At 45.2% G+C, this 26,293-nt stretch overlaps 1 protein-coding gene across 6 annotated transcripts in view; it reads left to right on the top strand.

Annotated features, from left to right (window-relative positions):
* TCF20 (transcription factor 20) overlaps window positions 1-26,293 on the top strand; it is a 183,003-nt gene that overhangs the window by 115,758 nt on the left and 40,952 nt on the right. For all 6 annotated transcript variants that reach the window (XR_010125907.1, XR_010125906.1, XR_010125908.1 and 3 more), the window contains one exon: window positions 12,295-17,991. Coding sequence is in view for 3 of the 6 variants with exons in the window: in XM_054469982.2 (XP_054325957.2) it covers window positions 12,331-17,991 (5,661 nt within the window). In the remaining 3 variants the exon portion in view is untranslated. Of the gene's footprint in view, window positions 1-12,294; window positions 17,992-26,293 lie in introns of those variants that run through there.

The following is a 26,293-nucleotide window of genomic DNA, read 5'->3' as shown; positions in this document are numbered from 1 at the left end:
ACTAGTGTTGGCTGCTGCTGTTTATCATTGTTGTTGTGGCTCTCATGTCCACTTCTGATCCATTAGCAATTTCTGTTGGCTCTAACTTCAAACTGTGTCCGTTTTGACCATGTGTCACCACCTCCATCAACACCACATTCACCCATGCAGCCAACATCCCTTCACCAGACTACCAACCAACCAATTCCCTGCTCTGTCCTTGCCCTTCCCTTTACCAGACTACCAACCAACCAATTCCCTTCTCTGTCCTTGCCCCTTCCCTTCACCAGACTACCAACCAACCAATTCCCTGCTCTGTCCTTGCCCCTTCCCTGCTCTGTTTTCCACAGAACAGCCAGAGGAGCCATTTAAGAACTGAAACCAGATCATGCCACTCTATAGCTTAAAACCCTCCAACGGCTTCTAATAAAATCTGAACTTCCCCATGTGGCTCTTACTTTTTATAAGACCTTTCACTGGTGCTTCACAAACAGTAACATATGTGTGACTTGCTAGTGACCTTGTTAACATGCAGAATCTGATCCTGTAGGTCTGCGGGGCCTGAGACACTGCATCTCTAATAATCTTTACCAGGTGAATATGGTAAATATCAGCAGTAGTGGGATGGGTTGCCGTCAGTCTTCTTCTTATGCAATGTCCTGGGAAGAACACAGCACCATGTGTCTGGTATTGCCACTAAGGAAGCATGACCTGAGTCTGGTCATGAGGAAATACAGATCAGATTGAGGGTTATCCTGCAAAATGAAAAGACTGTACTCTGGCAGGGACATGGAAGTCAGGAAGAGAAAAGGGAACTATTCCAGATTGATTGACACTGGTGAGATGTAGCTCTCGGGTAGACTTCTGGACCAGAAAGGAAAAAGACATTGTTGGGACAGCTGACAAAATTCAAATGGGGTCTATGGATTGGATTGAGAGTGTAGTATCAGTGTTGATTTCCTGATGTGGAGGCTTGTATGCTGGTTATGGAGGAGAATGTCCTTGTTTTTGGAAATAACGCACTAGAGTATTGAGCAACAATGGAGCTTCATGCCTTCAGCCTGCTCTCAAAGGGGTCAGGAAAAGATAATGGAGCAAATGATGTAAAGCATCAGTTGGAGAATCTCGTTGAAGAGGGTATGTGAGCCCTTTGAACTATTTTTGCACTTTCTGTACATTTGAAGTAATTTAAAATTATTATTTTATTTTTTTGAGAGAGGCTCTTGCTGTCTCCGAGGCTGGAGTGCAGTGGCACGATCTTAGCTCACTGCAGCCTCCAGAGTTCAAGTGATTCTTGTACCTCAGCCACTCAAGTAGCTAGGATTACGGGCGTGCGCCACCATGCCCAGCTAATTTTTGTATTTTTAGTAGAGACGGGGTTTCACCGTAATGGCCAGGTTGGTCTTGAACTGCTGGCCTCATGTGATCTGCCTGCCTTGGCCTCTCAAAGTGCCAGGAGGATTACAGGCGTGAGCCACCACGCCCAGTCTTAAAAATTATTTTTTAATACCCTATTGAGATTTTGACTAGAACCTATTAGAATTTTATAAACTAATATGTGGAGACTTAACGTTTTTATAATACTAGCCCTTTTTATCTAGCTATACCGTTTGTTCTGCTAGTTTCTTTCATTTTGTTTTGAGCTTTTTTGTGTTGTTCAGTGAAGTCTCTAATTTTCATATAGCGTTTGCCCACTTCTACTTTGGATTGGTCATTGATATCTTTTGAATTTTAATTCAGAATTATATTTGTTTGTTTTATTATTATTTCTTCTTAAGAGACAGAATCTCACTCTGTCACTCAGGCTGGATGGAGTTCAGCGGCGTGATCTTGGCTCACTGCAACCTCCACCTCCTGTGTTCAAGCGATTCTCCTGAGTAGCTGGGATTACAGGTTTCCGCCACCACACGTGGCTAGTTTTTGTATTTTTAGTAGAGACAGCATTTCACCATGTTGGCCAGGCTGGTCTTGAACTTCTGACCTCAGGTGATCTGCCTGCCTCAGCCTTCCAAAGTGCTGGGATTACAGGCTTGAGCCACCAGGCCCGGCCTCAAAATTATATTTGAATGAATTATAAAATGGAACGTCCTTTTAGCCTATAAGTGGCAACACTGATTACTTCCCTTTTGCCTCTGAAGGTTTAGAAATTATGTATTAATACAACCTTTAAATGAAAAAATATATTCAATGACATCTCAGAAGCCCCTACGCTCAGCATTTAAGAAAATCCCACAGGAGCTCTAGCTAGCCCCAGAGATGCCCTGCTCCCACCCTTCTCCTGCCCCCTTTTTGGGAACTGTTTGGCCATCCTGCTCACATATGTGGTCATCTGAAGTGATCTTGGGATGCCCCTGTGAAAATAAGACAGATAGCCATGGAGTGGGGGTGGGGCCAGGATGGGGCCCAGGTGCCTTTGGTCTGCTCAGGAGCAGATTTATGGCATCTCCTTGCAGAGTTACAGAAGCATGTGGTGGATAGGATGCTTACAGCCTCTTGGCTGTTTGAGATTATGCCTAATAATAGGCCTGCCCACTGTGGGATGGAATTTAGCTGACTTTAGGCCTGATTCTCAAAAATAATTTTGAGCTAGTGATTCTGTGTGCACACTTGCCTGGGCACTGTGGTGTCCAACAACCCTGTGTGTGGCATTGGCACCAGGTTTCCTGAAGTAGAGGTCCTGTCTGGCAAGCTCCTCCTTTCCCTCCTGCTTCTGACTTGTGGGGTCCCCTGTGCTTCTGTTTCTTTCCCTTGGGCAGAGCAGCACTTTGCTGTCAGTGGGAACAGATAAAGCTCTGATACTGTTGAGATAGTTTAAGGGTTGTAATTTTTAAATGAGGTTAATGACATTTTGGCTGAGCACTGTGGCTCACCCTGTAATCCCAGCACTTTGGGAAGCCAAAACAGGTGGATCACTTGAGGTCAGGAGTTCAAGACCAGCCTGGCCAACGTGGCAAAATGCTATCTCTACTAAAAATTCAAAAATTAGCCAGGCGTGGTGGCAGGCACCTGTAATCTCAGCTACTTGGGAGGCTGAGGCAGGAGAATTGCTTGAACCTGGGAGGCAGAGGCTACTGTGAGCCGACATTGCACCACTGCACTCTAGCAGTCAGTGCGAGACTGTCTCAAAAAAAAAAAAAAAAAAAAAAGATTATTTCCTACACAAAAATTAATGTAAATAGAAATGAAAAGGGGAAACAATACTTCCACAACGCTGCCACCTTGGATAGTCCAGAAGTTTTCCTTTTTCTCCATTATTCCCTTTGGCCTGGGACTAAATGAATGCCTCATTTTCAGATAGTTATAATCATAGGACAGGTATAAGTTTATGTGAGCTGCTCTTTTCATCTGATACTACGTAATTTTCCATGGTGCTAGAGTCTTTGCAATTGTTTATAATGATTATGTACTATTTCTTTGAGTGGATATACTGTAATTTGTTTAATCAATTTTCAAATAGGTTGTTGCCAGTTTTTTCTTCTAATACGTATTACTGGAGTGAATATATTGGTATTTTGTTTTTTTGTTTGGTTGACTGTTTTATTACCAGTTTTCTTTTCCAAAATAGTCATAATCATTTATGCTGCCTTTTTTTTTTTTTTTTTTTTTTTTTTTTTTTTTTTTTTTTTTTTTTTTTTTTTGGTACCAGCTTCAGCCTAACCTAACCAGATGGGATATCATCTTTTAAATTTTTTAGGAAATTTTTTTTTGAGACAGAGTCTCGCTTGTTGCCCAGGCTGGAGTGCAGTGGTGCGATCTCACTGCAAGCTCCGCCTCCCAGGTTCACGCCATTCTCCTGCCTCAGCCTCCTAAGTAGCTGGGACTACAGGCGCCCGCCACCAGGCCCGGCTAATTTTTTTGTATTTTTAGTAGAGACGGGGTTTCACTGTGTTAGCCAGGATGGTCTCAATCTCCTGACCTCATGATCTGCCCACCTCGGCCTCCCAAAGTGCTGGGATTACAGGCGTGAGCCACCGCGCCCAGCCAGGAAATGTAATAGTTATAAATTTATCCCCCTAGTTTTTGCCTGCATGTATTTGATCATGATTCAAGGTGGATATTTTTTATAGCTTACACCCAGAAAGCAATCTTTTTAGATATGCAGCATTCTTGTGGGTTTCTTTTCCTCTAGACAAGTAACTGACTTGCGAATTCTGAGTTGCTTTCAGACTCTTCTGATCTCCCAAGTCAGGGAGGAAGCCAGCACCTTCATTACACTTCATCTTATTCTGAAGTCCTATTACACTAGATAACTTGTAGTCACTGAGAAAAATATAGGCTCTGCCCATGTGCAAACAGGACATAGAGTATGAAATATTAAGTCACTGAGCAGATCTTTATGCTTGATACACTTAGGAAGAGCCCACATTTGCACATACACAAAACAAACGATACAGATGTTATAGATATACCTAGGTACAAGCAGTCAACTAAATTCTAGCAAGATTCCTTAAGATTCCTTTCTAAAATGCTTCCCAATGTCAGAGATTGGAAAATACAGACTGGGTTTTGCAGTGGGCATATTATATATCTTACCATGAATATTTTGCTTGTTTAACTTCTGAGTCTCCATTTACAAAAAGGATTACTAACATTTCTTAGATCATGGTGAGGATGAAATGCATTAACATTTGTGTAAAGCACCTGGTAGTATGTCACATATGTGAGGCATGCAATAACTGATAGCCACAGTTATTAGAGATCTGACCCAAATGTGTGTCAGGATTTTCAAAAATATGGATTTGGATCCTCCTTGCCTAATTTTGTGGTACAGTGAAAGAAAGGGTTATGGGTTCTAGAATCAAAAGAATTGGAGTTACAGAATATCAGCTCCAACTTGTGATAGAGGAGTGACTTTTGGAAAATTTGGACTTTTGGAAAAAATTACATAAATTTTTCCCCCTCATTCATTAATTGAGTTACAGGTAAAATCACACAGTGACTGACATATATAGATTGCTTAATAAATGGCAATTATTTATTTATTTATTGGGACAGGTCTTACTCTAGCACCCAGGCTGGAGTGTAGTAGCGTGCAGCCTCGGCTCACTGCAACCTCTGCCTCCCAGGCTCAAGTGATCCTCCCGCCTCAGCCTCTGGAATAGTTGGGACTACAGGCACAAGCCAGCACACCCAGCTAATTCTTTTGTATTTTTTGTAGAGACGGGGTCTTGTTATGTCGCCCATACTGGTCTCCTGAGCTCAAACAACCTGCCTGCCTCGGCCTCCCAAAGTGTTGGGATTACAGGTGTGAGCCACTGTGGCCGGCCAGCGATTTTTATTATATCAATAGTACATACCTCAGATACTGGTTAAAGGTAAATACTTTAATTGGTTTGTTTTTACTAAGCGAGGTAAAGCCAACACATTCTCTGCTTAGAGGAAGATTTGTAGAGAAAATCACATAGATAACACATTTTAGGAGCTCTTAAGATACAGCAGGACACATTCTAAGAGCTCTTAAGAACTATGTGATCTCACATGGCAAGAAGGAATTTATGGGCCTGGGGATGCTTAAAAGAAGGCTCCAAGTTGAGACCAAGGTGAGAGTGGGCCGATGGCACAAAGGGGGCTGAGACCAAGGTGAGAGTGGGCCGATGGCACAAAGGGGGCTGAGCAGGCTTGTTTGAGAGGGTGGAGAGAAGCAGAAATTGTGTTGGGAAGATGTCACAGGGCTTCAGGGCCTATGGGAAGTGTGATGGTGTCAAAATGGCAGTTAAGCAAAAGAAAGTACTGGGAAAGAGAACTTTTCAGGTGTTATTCTAGTCCAAGAAAGATGAAAATGACAGTGACGAGGATGGAATGGGAAAGGACAAATACAGGAAGGAGAGTAGTGTCATGATGAGGTAAATACAGAGTCAAAGTGAAAGGTCAGTTTGGGGTTATTCTAAAGCTTTTTGCTTGGGATGATCTTGGTTTTCTTTGAGAATAGGCAGTTGGGTCAGTTGAGGAAGAACAACATTATCTTTGTCATTGAAAATGAGTTAGTTACTGCCTAATAATAAATACATTTTGTTATCTTTTAGAAATGATTACAGCCACAAGTGACACTGTCCAGAGTCCTTAAGTACTGATCTGTCTAGAGAGCCAGAGGCCTTGCTCTGTCTCTGCATGGTCATTAAAACCTTTGCCATATGGGGCCGGGTGCGGTGGCTCACGCCTGTAATCCCAGCACTTTGGGAGGCCGAGGCGGGCGGATCACGAGGTCAGGAGATTGAGACCATCCTGGCTAACACGGTGAAACCCCGTCTCTACTAAAAATACAAAGAATTAGCCGGGCCTGGTGGCGGGCGCCTGTAGTCCCAGCTACTCGGGAGGCTGAAGCAGGAGAATGGCGTGAACCCGGGAGGCGGAGCTTGCAGTGAGCCGAGATGGTGCCACTGCACTCCAGCCTGGGCGACAGAGTGAGACTCTGTCTCAAAAAAAAAAAAAAAAAAAAGAAAACCTTTGCCATATGGTTAATAAGCCCTATAGACCCCACATCCTTGGCATTCAGAGCCCAGCACCTGCCTGCAACTCTTTTCATAGTATCTCATCCAATTTTGGACTTTGGGCATTTCTTACTTTCTTGCAACTTGGCTACACATTTTTTCTGACATTTCTAAGTGTTTTATTGAGGGAGGATTTTTAGTCCCTGTTCTATGTCATAGTGCATGAAATAGAAGTCTCTCATTCCCCAAGTGGTAATAGTCTACTCTGAAATCCTAGGAATGAGAAAAACTCTTATCAGTCAGGGTCCCAGTAGAAAACAGATGGCACACTCAAACTGGGTAATTTGAGGAGTGTTTAATTGTTTCATTCAGGGTTCATTCAGGAAAAGAGAAGTTTTCTATTCCAGGTATGAATGGTTTTGATACAGGAATTAGGGCTTTACCCAACCCTGGAAGAACTGGAATTGGGAAGGTTCCTGATTATTTCATACTGAAGTGTCATAGTGAAGGGTTCTCATGAGCTCATGGGGAAGCCGCTATGAATCCACGTGTGCTGCATCTGCCTCCAGGGAACATCATCAGCCTCTACGTTTATTTTGCTTTCTAAATCTCTCTTGCACTTCTCATTGCAAACGGTAACCCAGAATCATGCTGCTAAAGGGTTCTGGAACGGAAGTTCTCAGCTTCTGATCTGCAGAGAGAGCTTGGAAGGAGGGTGGTCACGATGCTGAGTTGACAATGCAGAAGATTAATAAAGGGACTGTAAAGGGTGAGCAGGGTTTGGGGAAGCCAACAGGAAAGTGAAGTCTTCTGGGCTGGCAGTAGCAGGGAGTTGTTACCTACTACCTTCTAGACCTGAAGGGCAGAGGATGAAGTGGTTCCTGGAGCTTGGAGAAAGTGGCTATATTATATGTTCAGGTTGCCCGATGGAGCTGCAGCCATTGGTGGAGGGTCTCAATCAGCCTCAGTAACCTCGGGGTGGGAGCCAGGGGAGTAAGTTGCTCTGTCTCACTTTCCTCCTCTCCTGCCTCTTACCAGCCAAACTGGGTCAGAAGGCGGAAGGTGGTGGGGCCTGTCAGTTGTCCCTCCACTGTCCCTTCTAGGGCACAGAGTAGGGTGGAGATGGGTGAGAAGAGGCTGTGGGGGCAAAGAGGGAATATCTCTCACACAGGGGCTATAACTAGATGCATCATTGTCAATATCTTGAGGATTTAAAGGCAAAGAAGGAGAATAAACAGAAAATCATGACAGAGGATGAAAAAATTAGCTGGGGCCAGGCACAATGGCTGAATTCTAGCACTTTGGGAGGTTGAAACAGCAGGATCGCTTGAACCCAGGAGTTTGAGACCAGCCTGGACAGAATAGTGAGACTGCGTGTCTATTTTTTAAAAATTATAAAAACCATGGTCCCAATTATTTTTTAAAAATTAGCCAGGGGTCCCATGCCTGTGGTCCCAGCTACTTGGGAGGCTAAGGCAGGAGGATTGCCTGAGCTGGGAGTTGAGGCTGCAGTGAGCCCGTGGTCGTGCCACTGCACTCCAGCCTGGGCAACAGAGTGAGACTCTCTTTCCAAAAAAGAGAATGGATTGGGAAGTGGGATGTTGTTGGACATATGGAGGAAGAAGGACAGAGAAAGCCAATGTTGGTTTCTATAAGAGGGCAAGGTCATCAGCCCTCTAATAGGATGGGGAGAACAAGTCTGCAACTGGTTATTGAGTGAGTTTGTGAGGTCGGCACATGGATTCTGGAATGTATAGGCACAGAGTTCTGGACCTCACTAATACACCTCCACAGCCCTTCTGAAACTGTTCAGAAAGTTAGGAATACAGGAGAAAAACAGGAAAGGGAGAGTCAGTATGGATGGGAAGTACATCGATAGGCCTCTTATTTATTTATTGAGACAGAATCTCACTTTGTTGCCCAGGCTGGAGGGCAGTGGTGCGATCTCTGCTCACTGCAACCTCTGCCTCCCAGGCCCAGGCGATCCTCCTGCCTCAGCCCCCCAAGTTGCTGGGGCTACAGGCATGCATCACCACGCCTGGCTAATTTTTGTATTTTTTATAGAGGTAGGGTTTCGCCACGTTGCCCAGGCTGGTCTTGAACTCCTGAGCCCAAGCGATCTGCCTGCCTCGACCTCCCAAAGTTCAGAGATTACAGGTGTGAGCCACTGTGCCCAGCCTCTTTTTTAGAGTATGTATGCAAGTTCCTTAGGTGACTTATTCCTTTGAGGTATCAGATTTTCCTATTTGTATTCATTTAAACAAAGGAATTCAGGCACTTATTATTACTAATCACAGTGCTTTAAAACTGACTACACTGATGCTTTTTTTAAGATGATGGGATAAAATCGGAATTATCTCAATTAGCTCTTTTTTTTTTTTTTTTTTTTAAGAGACGGGGTTACTGTCACCCAGGGTGGAGCACATTGGCACATTCATAGCTCATTGCAGCCTCGAACTCCTGAGTTCAAGCAATCGTCCCACCTCAGCCTCTTGAGCAGCTGGGACTGTAGGCATACCTCATCACACTGTGCATTTAAATTTTTTTTTTTTTTAACCCAGGCTGGTCTTGAACTCCTGACCTCAAGCAATCCTCCCACCTCAGCCTCCCAAAACACTGGGATTACAGGTGTGAGCCACCACACCCACCCTATTACTTATTTTATAGCTCCAGGTTTACATTTTCTGTCGTTGGTATATGCTACTTGGTTTTCTTAATTGGTTTACTTGGCATTCCTAAAAAAGATAAACCTGGGCATCCACCTTCTAGTACTCAGGTGCTTCATGTATACTAAGAATATTTAGCACGACTGGAACCCTGCAGGGAGGTATTTGGCCTTGGATTTTTTTTTTCTTCTATTTCATAAAGTAGAACCATAACAATAGGGAAAGGGGTATCATACAGGACAGGGAATCTGCAGGGGAGGGCTGAGAACAGACCTAAGAAGGAGTCCTTCCTGTATCTGTTTTCCCTGTCTGGAGATAGGGCAGCCTGAGGTCTGATATGCTGATGTTTAAAGCGGCCTTTAGCTCTTCGTGGCTCCTATTTAGGAAGAATATGGAGCAAGTGGCAACATTGTTTATACACTCAGATCTTCAGAAGCCTGATTGTATTTCCAGAAGGATTAATTAAACAACATGTAACATAGCTTTTTATAGAGAATATCTCTTGAGAAGGCTTTTCATTAGTTTAAACTGCTAGCTTTAATGTTTTTGTTCAGTTTAGCCCTCATTCAGCCTTGTTTTATCTAGAGAAGGCCTCTGGCACTGAGGAGTAGAGCAGGGGCACATCACAAGGAGAAAAAACACTCATGTAGGCAGAATTGCTCTTGATAGTTCTAAGAATGATGGGGGGGTGGTGAAGAGCCAGCTGGAACAGTATGGAGGTCCTTATGAGAGGGTGGCAGTGAAGGGACAGATTTATTGTGGGTGGCTACCCACTTTCAAGGCCGAACTGACAGGACAACTGGCATCTTTTACTGACCATGTAGAAGACCCTCTGGGCAGTGTCTTCAGCATCCTCCAGCTCTGCTTTTAGGTTGATCATATTCTATTTTCACTTTCTATAATTCTCTCATATCACTCCCACAGCACCATCTCTGAATATGTGAGTTCTAGCCTAGTTCTCTAAGGCCTAGTTCTTACACCATTTAATCATTCACACAGCCTCCGGTGTGATGACGTGAGGATTACAGCAAGGAACAGGCAGTTTCTGCCCTTTAAGGAATTTACATTTTAGTCAGAGGAGAGACAGACAGTAAACAAGTAGCATATATGTGTCTGTTTGGAGTAAGTACCGGGCCAGGCAGGGGGTAAAACGGGAGGGAGTTACAGCCAGGGAAAAGGTGTGGAGCTGGCTGTTTTTACTAGAATGATCAGGGAATGAGTGATGCTTGCCCAAAGACTGGAAGGAGCAAGCTGTCTGGCTCTGGGAGAAGAACGTGCAGGTGAGAACAGAGTTCCTGTGTAGATATGCGGTAAGCCTGTTCCAGGAGCAAGGAGACTGGGGGGCTAGAGCAGAGAGTGGTAGGGGAGGAACTCAGGGAGGTCATGGGGGTGGGAGCCGGGGGCCTTTGAGACCAGTTTCCCAAAGAATGAGGTGGGAGCCACTCCAGGGATTGGAGAGGATGAATCTGACTTACCTTTAAAAGGGTCGTTGACTGCAGTTTCCTGCAGGCAACTCATTTTCAGCTCCGCTTCAGGGGAACTAGGAAACTAGCTTCATAAACCATTGTAACTAAACTAAACTGTCTATTAGTACCTCACTTTACCCTGTATGTGTTTCGGAACTTGTTTTTTTTTAAATAATTGGTTCTAAAGTCATTTGGAGCAATTTGGCCTTGTTCCTTTCATCTCTGACTCTGAAGAGACAGGCCCAGGTGAAAGAGGAAAAAAATCAGCTTGATTGTTTAAGTGGGATTATAAAAGGTAATACAAAGTGGTGGCTTAGTCAGATAACTTTGAAAGAGTCTGGGTCCTAGGCTTGATGAATTCCTATTTTCCTCTGTTTTTTTGCTGTCCTCCAAGATGATTGCTTCTAATTCTTGTTTCATAGTAATGGCCAGTAATAACTGTGAATTTAAAAAATTGGCAAATAAAAATACCACATGGCGGGTAAAGGTGCTGGAACTTCTTGGAAACTTCCCAAAATAATCTGGAAGAATAGTCACTGCTGTTCACTGGCTTAAGTCTAGCCAGTGTACCTGGGAGTTGAAGGAGAGTGGCGGAGAGAGGGGTGCTTTAGACACAATCATATGCCAAGAAGAGGTTGACTCCAAAGTTTGTGTGGAACCCGTATGGGCTGAGTGTCCTGGAGTCACCAGTCATCACAGGTAGTTGGCAATTACAGTAAAGCTGCAAAAATGTGCACTTGGACATAAGGAATTGGCTGCAGTTCTCTGGCCAGGTCTGTTTCTCAGTGTTGGGGAGTGGCGATCAGCAGCCAGTGTTAAAACCCGCAGTTCAGTGATCACCCTAATACATGAAAGCAGAGAAATGAAAGTAGTGGCTTATGCCTATAATCCCAAAACTTCGAGAGGCCGAGGCAGGAGGATCATTTGAGGCCAGGTGTTTGATGCTGCAGTGAACTATGACTGTGCCCCTGCACACTCCAGCCTGGGCAACAGAGTGAGACCTTGTCTCAAAAAAAAAAAAAAGAATTCAGTTTTTCTTACCCCACACCCCCTCCCCCCCATAACCGGAAGACTCATTGAAAAATTGCTGTTTTTCATTGACAGTAATAACACAGCCCCATATTTTAATACGGTTGAGTTTGGGGGCTCATTTGTCTAATAATGGAGGCGTTATTAGATACATGAGACATACATGTTTTTGCTATATTGGGTTTGTATGCACTCAGAATGCTGCTTTTCATTCTACTACAGATTCTTGCCTCACTCTTTAGGCCATTTCTCTGCATATGTGCATTTTCAGAAGTGGATAAAATATAAAAGATGAAATTCAAGGTCAGGCATGGTGGCTCATGCCTGTAATCCCAGCACTTTGGGAGGCCGAGGCGGGCGGATCACGAGGTCAGGAGTTCGAGACCAGCCTGGCCAGCACAGTGAAACCCTGTCTCTACTAAAAATACAAAAAATAAGCCGAGCCTGGTGGCCACGCGCCTGTAGTCCCAGCTACTCGGGAGGCTGAGGCAAGAGAATTGCTTGAACCCTGCAGGCGGAAGTTGCAGTGAGCTGAGATCGTGCCATTGCACTCCAGCCTGGGTGACAGAGCGAGACTCTCTCAAAAAAATATATATATAAATTCAAACCAGTCAGCTTCATCTGGGCGTCTGATTCATCTTTATCTCCTCCATCATCTAGACTTGATTTTATTTGTACCGAGGAGATGCGTGTCTAATGTTTTTCTTTCTTTTCTTCTATTTCTAGGAGGGCTGTTGGCCTGCTGCTGTGCTGCTGAACAGTATGCAGTCCTTTCGGGAGCAAAGCAGTTACCACGGAAACCAGCAAAGCTACCCACAGGAGGTACACGGCTCATCCCGGCTAGAAGAGTTCAGCCCTCGTCAGGCCCAGATGTTCCAGAATTTTGGAGGTGCAGGTGGCAGTAGTGGCAGCAGTGGCAGTGGCAGTGGTGGTGGACGACGAGGAGCAGCAGCTGCTGCGGCAGCGATGGCTAGTGAGACCTCTGGCCATCAAGGTTACCAGGGTTTCAGGAAAGAGGCTGGAGATTTTTACTACATGGCAGGCAACAAAGACCCCGTGACTACAGGAACCCCACAGCCTCCTCAGCGAAGGCCTTCTGGGCCTGTGCAGAGCTATGGACCCCCCCAGGGGAGCAGCTTTGGCAATCAGTATGGGAGTGAGGGTCACGTGGGCCAGTTTCAAGCACAGCACTCTGGCCTTGGCGGTGTGTCGCATTATCAGCAGGATTACACAGGGCCTTTCTCTCCAGGGAGTGCTCAGTACCAACAGCAGGCTTCCAGCCAGCAGCAGCAGCAGCAGCAGCAAGTCCAGCAGTTGAGACAACAGCTTTACCAGTCCCATCAGCCCCTGCCACAGGCCACTGGCCAACCAGCATCCAGCTCATCCCATCTACAGCCAATGCAACGGCCCTCAACTCTGCCATCCTCTGCTGCTGGTTACCAGTTAAGAGTGGGTCAGTTTGGCCAACACTATCAGTCTTCTGCTTCCTCCTCCTCCTCCTCCTCCTTCCCTTCACCACAGCGTTTTAGCCAGTCTGGACAGAGCTATGATGGCAGTTACAGTGTGAATGCTGGATCTCAGTATGAAGGACACAATGTGGGTTCTAATGCACAGGCTTATGGAACACAATCCAATTACAGCTATCAGCCTCAATCTATGAAGAATTTTGAACAGGCAAAGATTCCACAAGGGACCCAACAGGGGCAGCAGCAGCAGCAACCGCAGCAACAACAACACTCTTCTCAGCATGTGATGCAGTATACTAACGCTGCCACCAAGCTGCCCCTGCAAAGCCAGGTGGGGCAGTACAACCAGCCTGAGGTTCCTGTGAGGTCCCCCATGCAGTTTCACCAGAACTTCAGCCCCATTTCTAACCCTTCTCCAGCTGCCTCTGTGGTTCAGTCTCCAAGTTGTAGTTCTACCCCATCTCCTCTCATGCAGACTGGGGAGAATCTCCAGTGTGGGCAAGGCAGTGTGCCTATGGGTTCCAGAAACAGAATTTTACAGTTAATGCCTCAACTCAGTCCAACCCCATCAATGATGCCCAGTCCTAATTCTCATGCCGCAGGCTTCAAAGGGTTTGGACTAGAAGGGGTACCAGAAAAGCGACTGACAGATCCTGGGTTGAGTAGTTTGAGTGCTCTGAGTACTCAAGTGGCCAATCTTCCTAACACTGTCCAGCACATGTTACTTTCTGATGCCCTGACTCCTCAGAAGAAGACCTCCAAGAGGCCCTCATCTTCCAAGAAAGCAGATAGCTGCACAAATTCTGAAGGCTCCTCACAACCTGAAGAACAGCTGAAGTCCCCTATGGCAGAGTCATTAGATGGAGGCTGCTCCAGCAGTTCAGAGGATCAAGGTGAGAGAGTGCGGCAACTAAGTGGCCAGAGCACCAGCTCTGACACCACCTACAAGGGTGGAGCCTCTGAGAAAGCTGGCTCCTCACCGGCACAAGGTGCTCAGAATGAACCCCCCAGACTCAATGCTAGTCCTGCCGCAAGAGAAGAGGCCACCTCACCAGGCGCTAAGGACATGCCATTGTCATCCGATGGGAACCCAAAGGTTAATGAGAAGACAGTTGGGGTGATTGTCTCCCGGGAAGCCATGACAGGTCGGGTAGAAAAGCCTGGTGGACAAGATAAAGGCTCCCAAGAGGATGATCCTGCAGCCACTCAAAGGCCACCTAGCAATGGTGGGGCAAAGGAAACCAGTCATGCATCACTTCCCCAGCCAGAGCCTCCAGGAGGAGGAGGGAGCAAAGGAAACAAGAATGGCGATAACAACTCCAGCCATAATGGAGAAGGAAATGGCCAGAGTGGCCACTCTGCAGCGGGCCCTGGTTTTACAAGCAGAACTGAGCCTAGCAAATCTCCTGGAAGTCTGCGCTATAGTTACAAAGATAGTTTCGGGTCAGCTGTGCCACGAAATGTCAGTGGCTTTCCTCAGTATCCTACAGGGCAAGAAAAGGGAGATTTCACTGGCCATGGGGAACGAAAGGGTAGAAATGAAAAATTCCCAAGCCTCCTGCAGGAAGTGCTTCAGGGTTACCACCACCACCCTGACAGGAGATATTCTAGGAGTACTCAGGAGCATCAGGGGATGGCTGGTAGCCTAGAAGGAACCACAAGGCCCAATGTCTTGGTTAGTCAAACCAATGAATTAGCTAGCAGGGGCCTTCTGAACAAAAGTATTGGGTCTCTATTAGAAAATCCCCACTGGGGCCCCTGGGAAAGGAAATCAAGCAGCACAGCTCCTGAAATGAAACAGATCAATTTGACTGACTATCCAATTCCCAGAAAGTTTGAAATAGAGCCTCAGTCATCAGCCCATGAGCCTGGGGGTTCCCTGTCTGAAAGAAGATCAGTGATCTGTGATATTTCTCCACTAAGACAGATTGTCAGGGACCCAGGGGCTCACTCACTGGGACACATGAGTGCCGACACCAGAATTGGGAGGAATGACCGTCTCAATCCAACTTTAAGTCAGTCGGTCATTCTTCCTGGTGGTTTGGTGACCATGGAAACCAAGCTGAAATCCCAGAGCGGGCAGATAAAAGAAGAAGACTTTGAACAGTCTAAATCTCAAGCTAGTTTCAACAACAAGAAATCTGGAGACCACTGCCATCCGCCTAGCATCAAGCATGAGTCTTACCGCGGCAATGCCAGCCCTGGAGCAGCGACCCATGATTCCCTTTCAGACTACGGCCCGCAAGACAGCAGACCCACGCCAATGCGGCGGGTCCCTGGCAGAGTTGGTGGTCGGGAGGGCATGAGGGGTCGGTCCCCTTCTCAATATCATGACTTTGCAGAAAAATTGAAAATGTCTCCTGGGCGGAGCAGAGGCCCAGGGGGAGACCCTCATCACATGAATCCACACATGACCTTTTCAGAGAGGGCCAACCGGAGTTCTTTACACGCTCCCTTTTCTCCCAACTCAGAAACCCTGGCCTCTGCTTATCACGCAAATACTCGGGCTCATGCTTATGGGGACCCTAACGCAGGTTTGAATTCTCAGCTGCATTACAAGAGACAGATGTACCAACAGCAACCAGAGGAGTATAAAGACTGGAGCAGCAGTTCTGCTCAGGGAGTAATTGCTGCAGCGCAACACAGGCAGGAGGGGCCACGGAAGAGTCCAAGGCAGCAGCAGTTTCTTGACAGAGTACGGAGTCCTCTGAAAAATGACAAAGATGGTATGATGTATGGCCCACCAGTAGGGACTTACCATGACCCCAGCGCCCAGGAGGCTGGGCGCTGCCTAATGTCTAGTGATGGTCTGCCTAACAAGGGCATGGAATTAAAGCATGGTTCCCAGAAGTTACAAGAATCCTGTTGGGATCTTTCTCGGCAAACTTCTCCAGCCAAAAGCAGTGGTCCTCCAGGAATGTCCAGTCAAAAAAGGTATGGGCCGCCCCATGAGACTGATGGACATGGACTAGCTGAGGCTACACAGTCATCCAAACCTAGCAATGTTATGCTGAGACTTCCAGGCCAGGAGGATCATTCTTCTCAAAACCCCTTAATCATGAGGAGGCGTGTTCGTTCTTTTATCTCTCCCATTCCCAGTAAGAGACAGTCACAAGATGTAAAGAACAGTAGCACTGAAGATAAAGGTCGCCTTCTTCACTCATCAAAAGAAGGCGCTGATAAAGCATTCAGTTCCTATGCCCATCTTTCTCACAGTCAGGATATCAAGTCTATCCCTAAGAGAGATTCCTCCAAGGACCTTCCAAGTCCAGATAACAGAAACTGCCCTGCTGTTACCCTCACAAGCCCTGCTAAGACCAAAATACTGCCCCCACGGAAAGGACGGGGATTAAAATTGGAAGCTATAGTTCAGAAGATTACATCCCCAAATATTAGGAGGAGCGCATCTTCGAACAGTGCGGAGGCTGGGGGAGACACGGTTACGCTTGATGATATACTGTCTTTGAAGAGTGGTCCTCCTGAAGGTGGGAGTGTTGCCGTTCAGGATGCTGACATAGAGAAGAGAAAAGGTGAGGTGGCTTCTGACCTAGTCAGTCCGGCAAACCAGGAGTTGCACATTGAGAAACCTCTTCCAAGGTCTTCAGAAGAATGGCGTGGCAGCGGGGATGACAAAGTGAAGACAGAGACGCATGCAGAAACAGTTACTGCGGGAAAGGAACCGCCTGGTGCCATGACATCCACAACCTCACAGAAGCCTGGTAGTAACCAAGGGAGACCAGATGGTTCCCTAGGTGGAACAGCACCTTTAATCTTTCCAGACTCAAAGAATGTACCTCCAGTGGGCATATTGGCCCCTGAGGCAAACCCCAAGGCTGAAGAGAAGGAGAACGATACAGTGACGATTTCACCGAAGCAAGAGGGTTTCCCTCCAAAGGGATATTTCCCATCAGGAAAGAAGAAGGGGAGACCCATTGGTAGTGTGAATAAGCAAAAGAAACAGCAGCAGCCACCGCCTCCACCCCCTCAGCCCCCACAGATACCAGAAGGTTCTGCAGATGGAGAGCCAAAGCCAAAAAAACAGAGGCAAAGGAGGGAGAGAAGGAAGCCTGGGGCCCAGCCGAGGAAGCGAAAAACCAAACAAGCAGTTCCCATTGTGGAACCCCAAGAACCTGAGATCAAACTAAAGTATGCCACCCAGCCACTGGATAAAACTGATGCCAAGAACAAGTCTTTTTACCCCTACATCCATGTAGTAAATAAGTGTGAACTTGGAGCCGTTTGTACAATCATCAATGCTGAAGAAGAAGAACAGACCAAATTAGTGAGGGGCAGGAAGGGTCAGAGGTCACTGACCCCTCCACCTAGCAGCACTGAAAGCAAGGCGCTCCCGGCCTCGTCCTTTATGCTGCAGGGACCTGTTGTGACAGAGTCTTCGGTTATGGGGCACCTGGTTTGCTGTCTGTGTGGCAAGTGGGCCAGTTACCGGAACATGGGTGACCTCTTTGGACCTTTTTATCCCCAAGATTATGCAGCCACTCTCCCGAAGAATCCACCTCCTAAGAGGGCCACAGAAATGCAGAGCAAAGTTAAGGTACGGCACAAAAGTGCTTCTAATGGCTCCAAGACGGACACTGAGGAGGAGGAAGAGCAGCAGCAGCAGCAGAAGGAGCAGAGGAGCCTGGCCGCACACCCCAGGTTTAAGCGGCGCCACCGCTCGGAAGACTGTGGTGGAGGCCCTCGGTCCCTGTCCAGGGGGCTCCCTTGTAAAAAAGCAGCCACTGAGGGCAGCAGTGAAAAGACTGTTTTGGACTCGAAGCCCTCCGTGCCCACCACTTCAGAAGGTGGCCCTGAGCTGGAGTTACAAATCCCTGAACTACCTCTTGACAGCAATGAATTTTGGGTCCATGAGGGTTGTATTCTCTGGGCCAATGGAATCTACCTGGTTTGTGGCAGGCTCTATGGCCTGCAGGAAGCGCTGGAAATAGCCAGAGAGATGGTGAGTATGAGAAATCTCTTACCAGCTTGGGATTTTTATTTCATTTGGTTCCTTTTCTGCCATGTTTTTGTTTTTACATGTCACGTGATTATTCCTCCAGATTAAAGTGCCTATGCCCATGTGATGGAAAGAAAATGAAATAGGTAATTTGGAAGATTTGTATAGACTTCTAAAATCGTTTTTCATTTTTTGAAATGTATAATACTTAGGAAGCATATTATTATATTTCCTTCTAAAACGTTTCATTTCTCTAGGATTACTAACTCATGTATTCATTTGCTTAAGTTTCTTGGGCCACATCTTTTCTAACCCACACTTTCCAATTGGGATATTTATTCTTTGGATCTGTTTCATAACTGTTATCCTGGGGCAGATCATCAACATCATCATCTTCATTTCTTTCTCCTCTATTGAATGTTCTGTTTTGTGAATCCCATGTCTTCCTCGTTCTTAAAGTGAGCCTTCATTTAAGGGCGTGCATCATCCTTTAGTAGTTTTGTGAGAAAGGGTGTGTGGGAGTGTAAAAATGTTGAGATCCTGTATATCTGAGCATGACTTTATCTTAGCCTCATGCTTAATTGAGAGTTGGCTAGGTGTGGAATTCTAGATTGGAAGTGATTTTTCTCTCACTGTCTTGGAGTCATTGTTCCTGGTTTGTCCTCTAGCTTCCAATGCTGCAGTTGAGAAGACTGCCATTCTAATTTTTCATCCCTTGATGCGTGTTCTGTTTTTCTCCTGGAAAGTTTGAGGATCTTCTCCTTTTCCCTAGGGTCTTGAGATGTCAAAATGATAGGTCTTGACTAGGTCATTTCATTGATTATGTTGGCTACTCTATGAGATCTTATGTACGCTGGTATCTTTCAGTTCAGGAAATTTGTCATGTGGTAGTTCTTTGAAAATTTTCTTCCCTCTATTTTCTCTGCTCTGTCTTTTTATAATTCCTGTTAATATAAGGCATTTTACCTCCTGGATCGATCCTCTGTTTTTATCTTTTCTCCTCTGTTTTATGTTTTATCTCATTATCTTTTTGTTCTGATTTCTCTATGCTTTCTTCAACTTTATCATCTAATCTTTATTGTATGTGGTTTTTGTTTTTGTTTTGTTTTGTTTTTTGTCACTCAGGCTGGAATGCAGTGGTGTGATCACAGCTTACTGCATTCTCGAACTCTGGGGCTCCCTGGACTAAAGGCGTGTGCCACCATGCCCAGCTAATATTTATATTTTTTGCAGAAACAAGATCTCACTGTGTTGCCCAGAGTGGTCTCAAACTGCTGGACTCAAGCAGTCCTTCCACTTCGGCCTTCTAAAGTGCCAGGATTATAGGCATGCGCCACAAGCCACAGCGCCCAGCCTTCTAGCCTTTTACTTACTTATTTTTTTCCTGATATTTTGAAGAGCTTTTTTTTTTTCCTGAATGTACTTACTTTTAAAGAATAATCAGAGCCTAGTTGATGGCTGTAATCGTTTCTCTTATTTTTTGAATATATTATAATGTATTTTTTGGTTTTGTTTTTGTTTCAGTTTCATGCCCTTACCCAGGCAGGAGTGCAGTGATGTGATCATGGCTCACTGCAGCCTCCAACCACTGGGCTCAAGGGATCCTCCCAAGTAGCTGGACCACAGGTGCATGCCAGTACACCTGGCTAAGTTTTTTACTTTTTGTAGAGACAGCATCTCACTTTGTTGCCCAGGCAGGCTGGTCTCACCTCCTGAGCTGAAGCAGTCCTCCCACCTCAGCCTTCCAAAGTGCTGGAATTACAGGCGTGAGCCACCACACTTGGCCTGTATTATAATTTTTAAAAATCTTTGTTTCCTATTTTTCTGTTTCTTGTTAGAGGTTCTTCAGATGTCTTGATATTTTTTTTTTTTTCTTTTTTGAGACGGAGTTTTCGCTCTTGTTGCCCGGGCTGGAGTGCAATGGCGCAATCTCAGCTCACCGCAACCTCCGCTTCCCAGGTTCAAGCGATTCTCCTGCCTCAGCCTGCTGAATAGCTGAGATTAGAGGCATGCTCCACAATGCACAGTTAATTTTGTATTTTTAGAAGACATGGGGTTTCTCCACGTTGGTCAGGCTGGTCTCGAGCTCCTGACCTCAGGTGATCCGCCCACCTCGGCCTCCCAAAGTGCTGGGATTACAGGCTTGAGCCACTGCGCCCAGCCTTGATTTATATTTTTAAGAGAGAAAGAGATGTTTTAAAAAATGGCTTGAAGCTCTGTGTTACAGTATGGGCCAGGCTTGCTAGCCTGTAGTCCTCTCCGTAGAATAATAAGGCAACCAGCCAGCATTATAGGTCTTTTCTGAGTTGAGTTTTCCCAGAGGAAAAAAAACTTTTTTTTTTTTGTTTTGCTCCAGAGAAAAATCTTGAGATTGCCTGTCTAGAGATGCAAGCTTGGCTGCCAGCATCCTAAAAGCCAAGTGGAGAAGGGGATGGTAGGGTTGTGTGGGTGGGGATATGGGCTCATGATTCAGTGCGCGGACTTTGACAGTCTCCCGCCTGTTTCCAGTAGATGAGGACAGTTACCTGGTTGAACTGGGTTAAGGATCTAACTCCTCTTAGAAACTTTGGGCTAATGCTTTATTTTTCAGCCCCATGTTGCACCCCCACTTACTGAGGCCTCCCCAAGCTCTGTGCCATAAAGTGACTGGCTTTCTAGTGGCTCCTCCACTGCACTCATCATTACTGTCTGCTTCCTTTCAGTACACAGAATCACTGTTACTCACTTTATCTCTCCTATTTCCAGCTTCCCATTGCTCATGCTGTCATGAGTTTATCTTGCAAGTTTATCCACTTTTTTGTGGGAAGGGATCAGATGGATGTGCAACTGTATGTTTAGTAGTGTACCATATTTATAACCTTCTGGCAAAAAGGAGGTGCCCATAGACTATAGTAAAAATTGTATTGAATGTGAAATATATATTTGAAATTAGAACATTTTAATTCAGTCATGCAAGGAGCTTGCTGTTTCCTCTTATCATGTCCCCTATCCCCCAATTATGGTCTTTTCTTTTTCCCGCCTTCCCTCTCTCCATTATTAACATCACTGTGAAACTCCAAGTTTGAGGTAGAAGATTTACTTCCCCTAAGAAGTTTATACACAATGACATTTTAAAATGCAAAGATCCTAGGAGGATGTAACATTTAAGACCCTCAAGTACAAAATTCTTTAGTCAAATTTGAGCACTCAAAATAATCCATTAATCATCCTCTTGCCAAAGTTGAGTTCTTGCTTCCCAACTTTCCTTGGAAAGTCACAGTATTTGGTGGGTTTTTTGTTGTTTGTTTTTTGAGACAGAATCTCACTTTGTTGTGGGGTTTCACCATGTTGGCCAGGCTGGTCTGGAACTCCTGACCTCACATCATCCACCTGCCTTGACTTCCCAGAGTGCTGGGATTACAGGTGTGGGTCACTGCGCCCAGCCCGTTTATTGCTTTTTGATGTGCATATGTGTATGTGACCATCTGACAGTGTTTTCGTTATTTCAACATTTATTATTAACATAGCCCAGTTTTTATGTGTAAACTTTTAGGTGTTCTATAGCAATAATTGATAATCAGTAATCAGGCTAAATCTTCCCCAGCAAATCTCTAGATCCTGTGTCTCAATTCAGGTCTTGGGCGAGGCACGATGGCTCACGCCTGTAATCCCAGCACTTTGGGAGGCCGAGGTGGGCGGATCACCTGAGGTCAGGAGTTCAAGACCAGCCTGGCCAACATGGTTAAACCCTGTCTCTACTAAAAATATGCAAAAATTAGCTGGGCATGGTGGCGGGCACCTGTAATCCCAGCTACTCGGGAGGCTGAGGCAGGAGAATGGCTTGAGCCTAGGAGACAGAGGTTGCAGTGAGCCAAGATTGTGCCACTGCACTCTAGCCTGGGCGACTGAGCGGGATTCTATCTCCAAAAAAAAAAAAAAAATGAAAAAAGTTAGGCTTGTTGTCTCTTTGAGCTGATGTACCACTATCACTATAAGATCCGTTTCTAGCTTTTATTTACCTAGCTTTTATTCTACTTTTCTCAGTGCACTCAAGGACAAATTAAAATTACACTAACTTGCCTTTTATTTAATTTGACAGATGATGTTTCAATTGTCCAGGATACTTGGAGTCTAGTTTTATCTTACTAGGTTTTAGCAGATAGATGTATTCAGTTTTGGTCTTGCTTAATGAGCATGCCCTTAATCCTATCATGTAAGATAAAGCCACATATATTTCATTAGAGATCCATTTTGGCCTATGTATTTATCAGGTGTTTTGACAAGTACGATGTTATATTAAAATATTGGGAAGTCCTCAAGAGACATTGCTCCTCTCCCTGTGTCACACTACTCTGAAAATTGCCGAAAACTAGAACATTTTCTGTATTTAAAAATGGCCTTTACTTCCCTTCTTTTTTCCCTTCCCACAAGTGTGGGACTTGTGAATCTTCATTTCAGCACAAGTCCCCTTTGCTTCTGTCCAACATTGACCCCTGTTTGCCTTGGTATAATTGTGTATGAGAATCACAGTGACCTCTGACGTGAATGATATTACAGAGGTAATTGCTTCTGAACGGATATGGATATAACTTGGTATGTACAAGTCACCTTTGAGCCATTAAGGAATGCCAAGGCGTGCAGGGATGTGACAGAAGGTAGATCTGGTGGCCATGGATCCCTTGAGGCTGCATAGCCCTACTAGTGGGGGAGTCTTTGCTTGTTCCCCTCTCATAGAAGGTGCCCCTCCCAAATTTTTCCAACCCCCTTGGGAAATTTTTAATCTTTTTTTTTTACCTGACAGTATATGTTAACTGGTTTTAGGTTTATTTTTATTTTGAGATGAGTCTTGCTCTGTTGCCAGGCTGGAGTGTAGTGGCACAATTTCGGCTTACTGCAACCCCCTCCTCGTGGGTTCAAGTGACTCTCCTGCCTCAGTCTCCCAAGTAACTGGGACTGCAGGCATGCACCACCACACCTGGCTAATTTTTGTATTTTTAGTAGAGACAGGGTTTCACCATGTTGGGCAGGCTGATCTCGAACTTCTGATCTCAAGTGATCCACCTGCCTCAGCCTCCCAAAGTGCTGGGATTACAGGCATGAGCCACCGTGCCTGGCCAATTTTCTTTAAATTTCTGAATCAATATGTTAAAGATTAGGGGTTTTTTTTCCTTGATTTTTTTGAGACAGGGTCTCACTCTGTCGTCCAGGCTGGAGTGCAGTGGCGTGATCTCAGCTCACTGCAACCTCCACCTCCTGTATTCAGGTGATTCTCCTGTCTCAGCCTCCCCAGTAGCTGGGATTACAGGTGCATGCCACCACACCCAGCTAATTTTTGTAGTTTTAGTAAAGACGGGCTTTGACGATGTTGGCCAAGCTGGCCTCGAACTCCTGACCTTAAGGAATCCACCCTCCTTGGCCTCCCAAAGTACTGGGATTACAGGTGTGAGCCACTGCACCTGGCCAATTTAGGGGCTTATTTTTAATACAAGTTTAAATAATGGATAATTATTTACTTCCCCCATCTAACAGACTCACATCTTTCTTAAATTTACTTTAAATTGTGATGAAAAACATGATTTGAAAAATATAAAATAGATTGATTGCATTATGAAAATGAAACCACATATTAAAACAGCAAAACAGCCAAGTCAGAAAGGTAGTCTCTGTAGTTTAACTGTAAAATGGAGCCATCAGTCTACATGCTCTCTAAATTCTCAACTATATGTTCCTTGAAGGTGGTCATTTCCAGGGCCTGGCAAGGCCCCCATCCTGCTGAAGCCTCCCTTCAATTTATGTTCTCTGCTCCTAACTCCAGTACGTCACCCCCCACCCCCAACCCCTACCTGATTGTTCCTCCTCTGCGCTTGCTACAACTGCCCTTTCTCACATTCCCACATTCCCCTTCTCCATTCTCCTCTCCCTCCCAGCCCCCTCTCTCTGGCAAGCACTTGCTGTTTGTTACCTCTGCTGGGACCCATCTTCATTTCTCACTCTCTAGGTGGTGGCGCCCTCTTCCCCTTGCTGTTCCCATGGCTTTCAGTATATAGCAGAGAGTTGTATCTAATTTACCTGTTTTTCTTAACACTGTGTGGTATATTTTTTCGTATCACTACATGATGACATTGACACTAAATTTCCAGAGAAAGCGTTCATTTTCTTTCAGGATTTCGTCCAAATTCTAAGGAATCAAGTGAAATTTTCAGTTTTGAATGTTAATGCATATTACCTTACAGAATAAATCATGACAAATTGAAGGACTCAGATTTTACTATGATTTATTTCTTGACTTTTTTTTTTTTCTCTTTAAAGGTGGGGGGATGATGTGGGGAGCATTACACTTGATTTTAAAGTAAAATTTATAAGGAGTACACGATTCTTTGGCCAAGGCTGGGCAAGGTGGCTTATGCTTGTAATCCTAGCACTTTGGATTACCTGAGCCCAGGAGTTTGAGACCAGCCTGGGCAACATGGAGAAACCCTGTCTCTACCAAAAATACGAAAATTAGCCAGTCTTATAACCTAGTCTCAAAATAAATAAATAGAGAAAAATATTCAAAAAAATCCCAAAGGACCATAAACAAGAATATTGATAAACAAGCCACAACACACAAGTTATTATATGTTAATTACTCATCCCTGGGATGTTAAACTAGTTATTGCTAATCTGTTAAAAGAGCTAACAGCAAATAGTATGTAAAAGCAGGCATCCCTTTCAACAAATATCTTGAGTCTCTACTGGAAAACCAGTTGAAATCTGAAGTTAAACTGCTGTCAGGGAACTTGCAGGGTGACTCAGCCTCAGCTTCGGCCCCTTAGCTGGTGTGTGGTTAGAGAAGCTCTATGTGAAGGCTTCTGAACTTCATGCAGGAAAGTTTGTGTGATTCTGCAGAAAGCAACGCCTTGCCGCACGCAGGTCCTGCACTGGGGCTTCGATTTTTCCAAAAGATACGGCTTCCTTCATCCAATACTGTTTCAGGAAAATGGAGGTTCCTCCTCTGCACCCCAAGCCAAGGCCAATTTTGCAGGACCCTCAAGGCTTGCTACTGCAGATCAGTTTCGTCCAATTTGTTGGAAAAACGTATGAGAAGAGAAAATCAAGTCAGCTAAACACTTGCCCCGGAAGGTCCTGGCTTTTGCTGTTCTGTTCAACAGCTGTGTATAGGGGAGGTCTGGGTGAGAGCCCCAGAGTCACACTGCTTCATATGAATTCCAGGACTTGCTGTTTCCTTGCCATGTCACTGGCTCAAGTCACTTAGCCTCTGTACTTCACTGTCCTTATCATACAAAGTATGAAAACTACCAGCACCTACAGTAAAGAGGAATGTTAGGAGGATTAAATGTGTTGCTCTTTGGAAAGTGCTTAGAGCAGTGTTTGGCACATTTCAACAGTTAGGTGGTTTCAGAGGAAATGCAAACTGCAGGCTGGTGACCACCCTCAGATGGTGTCCTCCCTCTTCGTTGTCTTAATAAAGATGTGTTCCCATTAGCAAGCTCACTAAGTACTCTATAGCTCATGTTGTAGTTCCATCATAGTGCAGCTAGCTAATCTTTCCAGGGGTGTTCAGAACTTAATCTCTTTGAAAGTTGTCCTTTGTGGAAATATAAACATTTTCTCCTTTTTACTCTTGTTGGAAACTCAAGTTTGCTGCAGGGGGAAGGGTGGCAGGGTGTGAGGTATTTCAGGTGCAGTATTAGTATTATGTCTTATGAAACAGCATCAGGCAACACGAACACACTCAGGAATTACATCTCTCAGAAGACAGAAGGCAAAAGGGAGGGACTAAAATCTACCTTGCATGTTCAGTGAAAGGATTCCCATTCTAGTGAGATGACAAGGTTTTGATAGCGATTATCTAAAGCCAAAGAAAAGAGTCTGCCTGGTAGTAAAGTTGGGTTTTTGTTTTTGTTTTGTTTTGTTTCTTGAGACTGAGTCTTGCTCTATCGCCCAGGCTGGAGTGCAGTGGCGCAATTTCGGCTCACTGCAACCTCCGCCTCCCAGGTTCAGGCAATTCTCCTGCCTCAGCTTCCTGAGTAGCTGAAGTTACAGGCACCTGCCACCATGCCTGGCTAATTTTTGTATTTTTAGTAGAGACAGGGTTTTACCATGTTGGCCAGGCTGATCTCGAACTCCTGACCTCAACTGATCCGTCTGCCTCAGCCTCCCGAAGTGTTGGGATTACAGGCATGAGCCACCGCACCTGGTCTAAAGTTTTTTTTTTAAGTAAACTTTTTAATATGTCAGCACTAAAAGTGAGGGCCAAAATAATTAACAATTCTGAGTTTGTGTGGTATACCCACAGAATGATTCAGGACAAATACTTCCCTAT

The sequence above is a fragment of the Pongo pygmaeus genome, chromosome 23 (genome assembly GCF_028885625.2).
Source record: "Pongo pygmaeus isolate AG05252 chromosome 23, NHGRI_mPonPyg2-v2.0_pri, whole genome shotgun sequence".
Lineage (NCBI taxonomy): Eukaryota > Metazoa > Chordata > Mammalia > Primates > Hominidae > Pongo > Pongo pygmaeus.
Note: the sequence above shows the minus strand (reverse complement) of the source record. Positions and strands in the feature narration are given on the sequence as shown.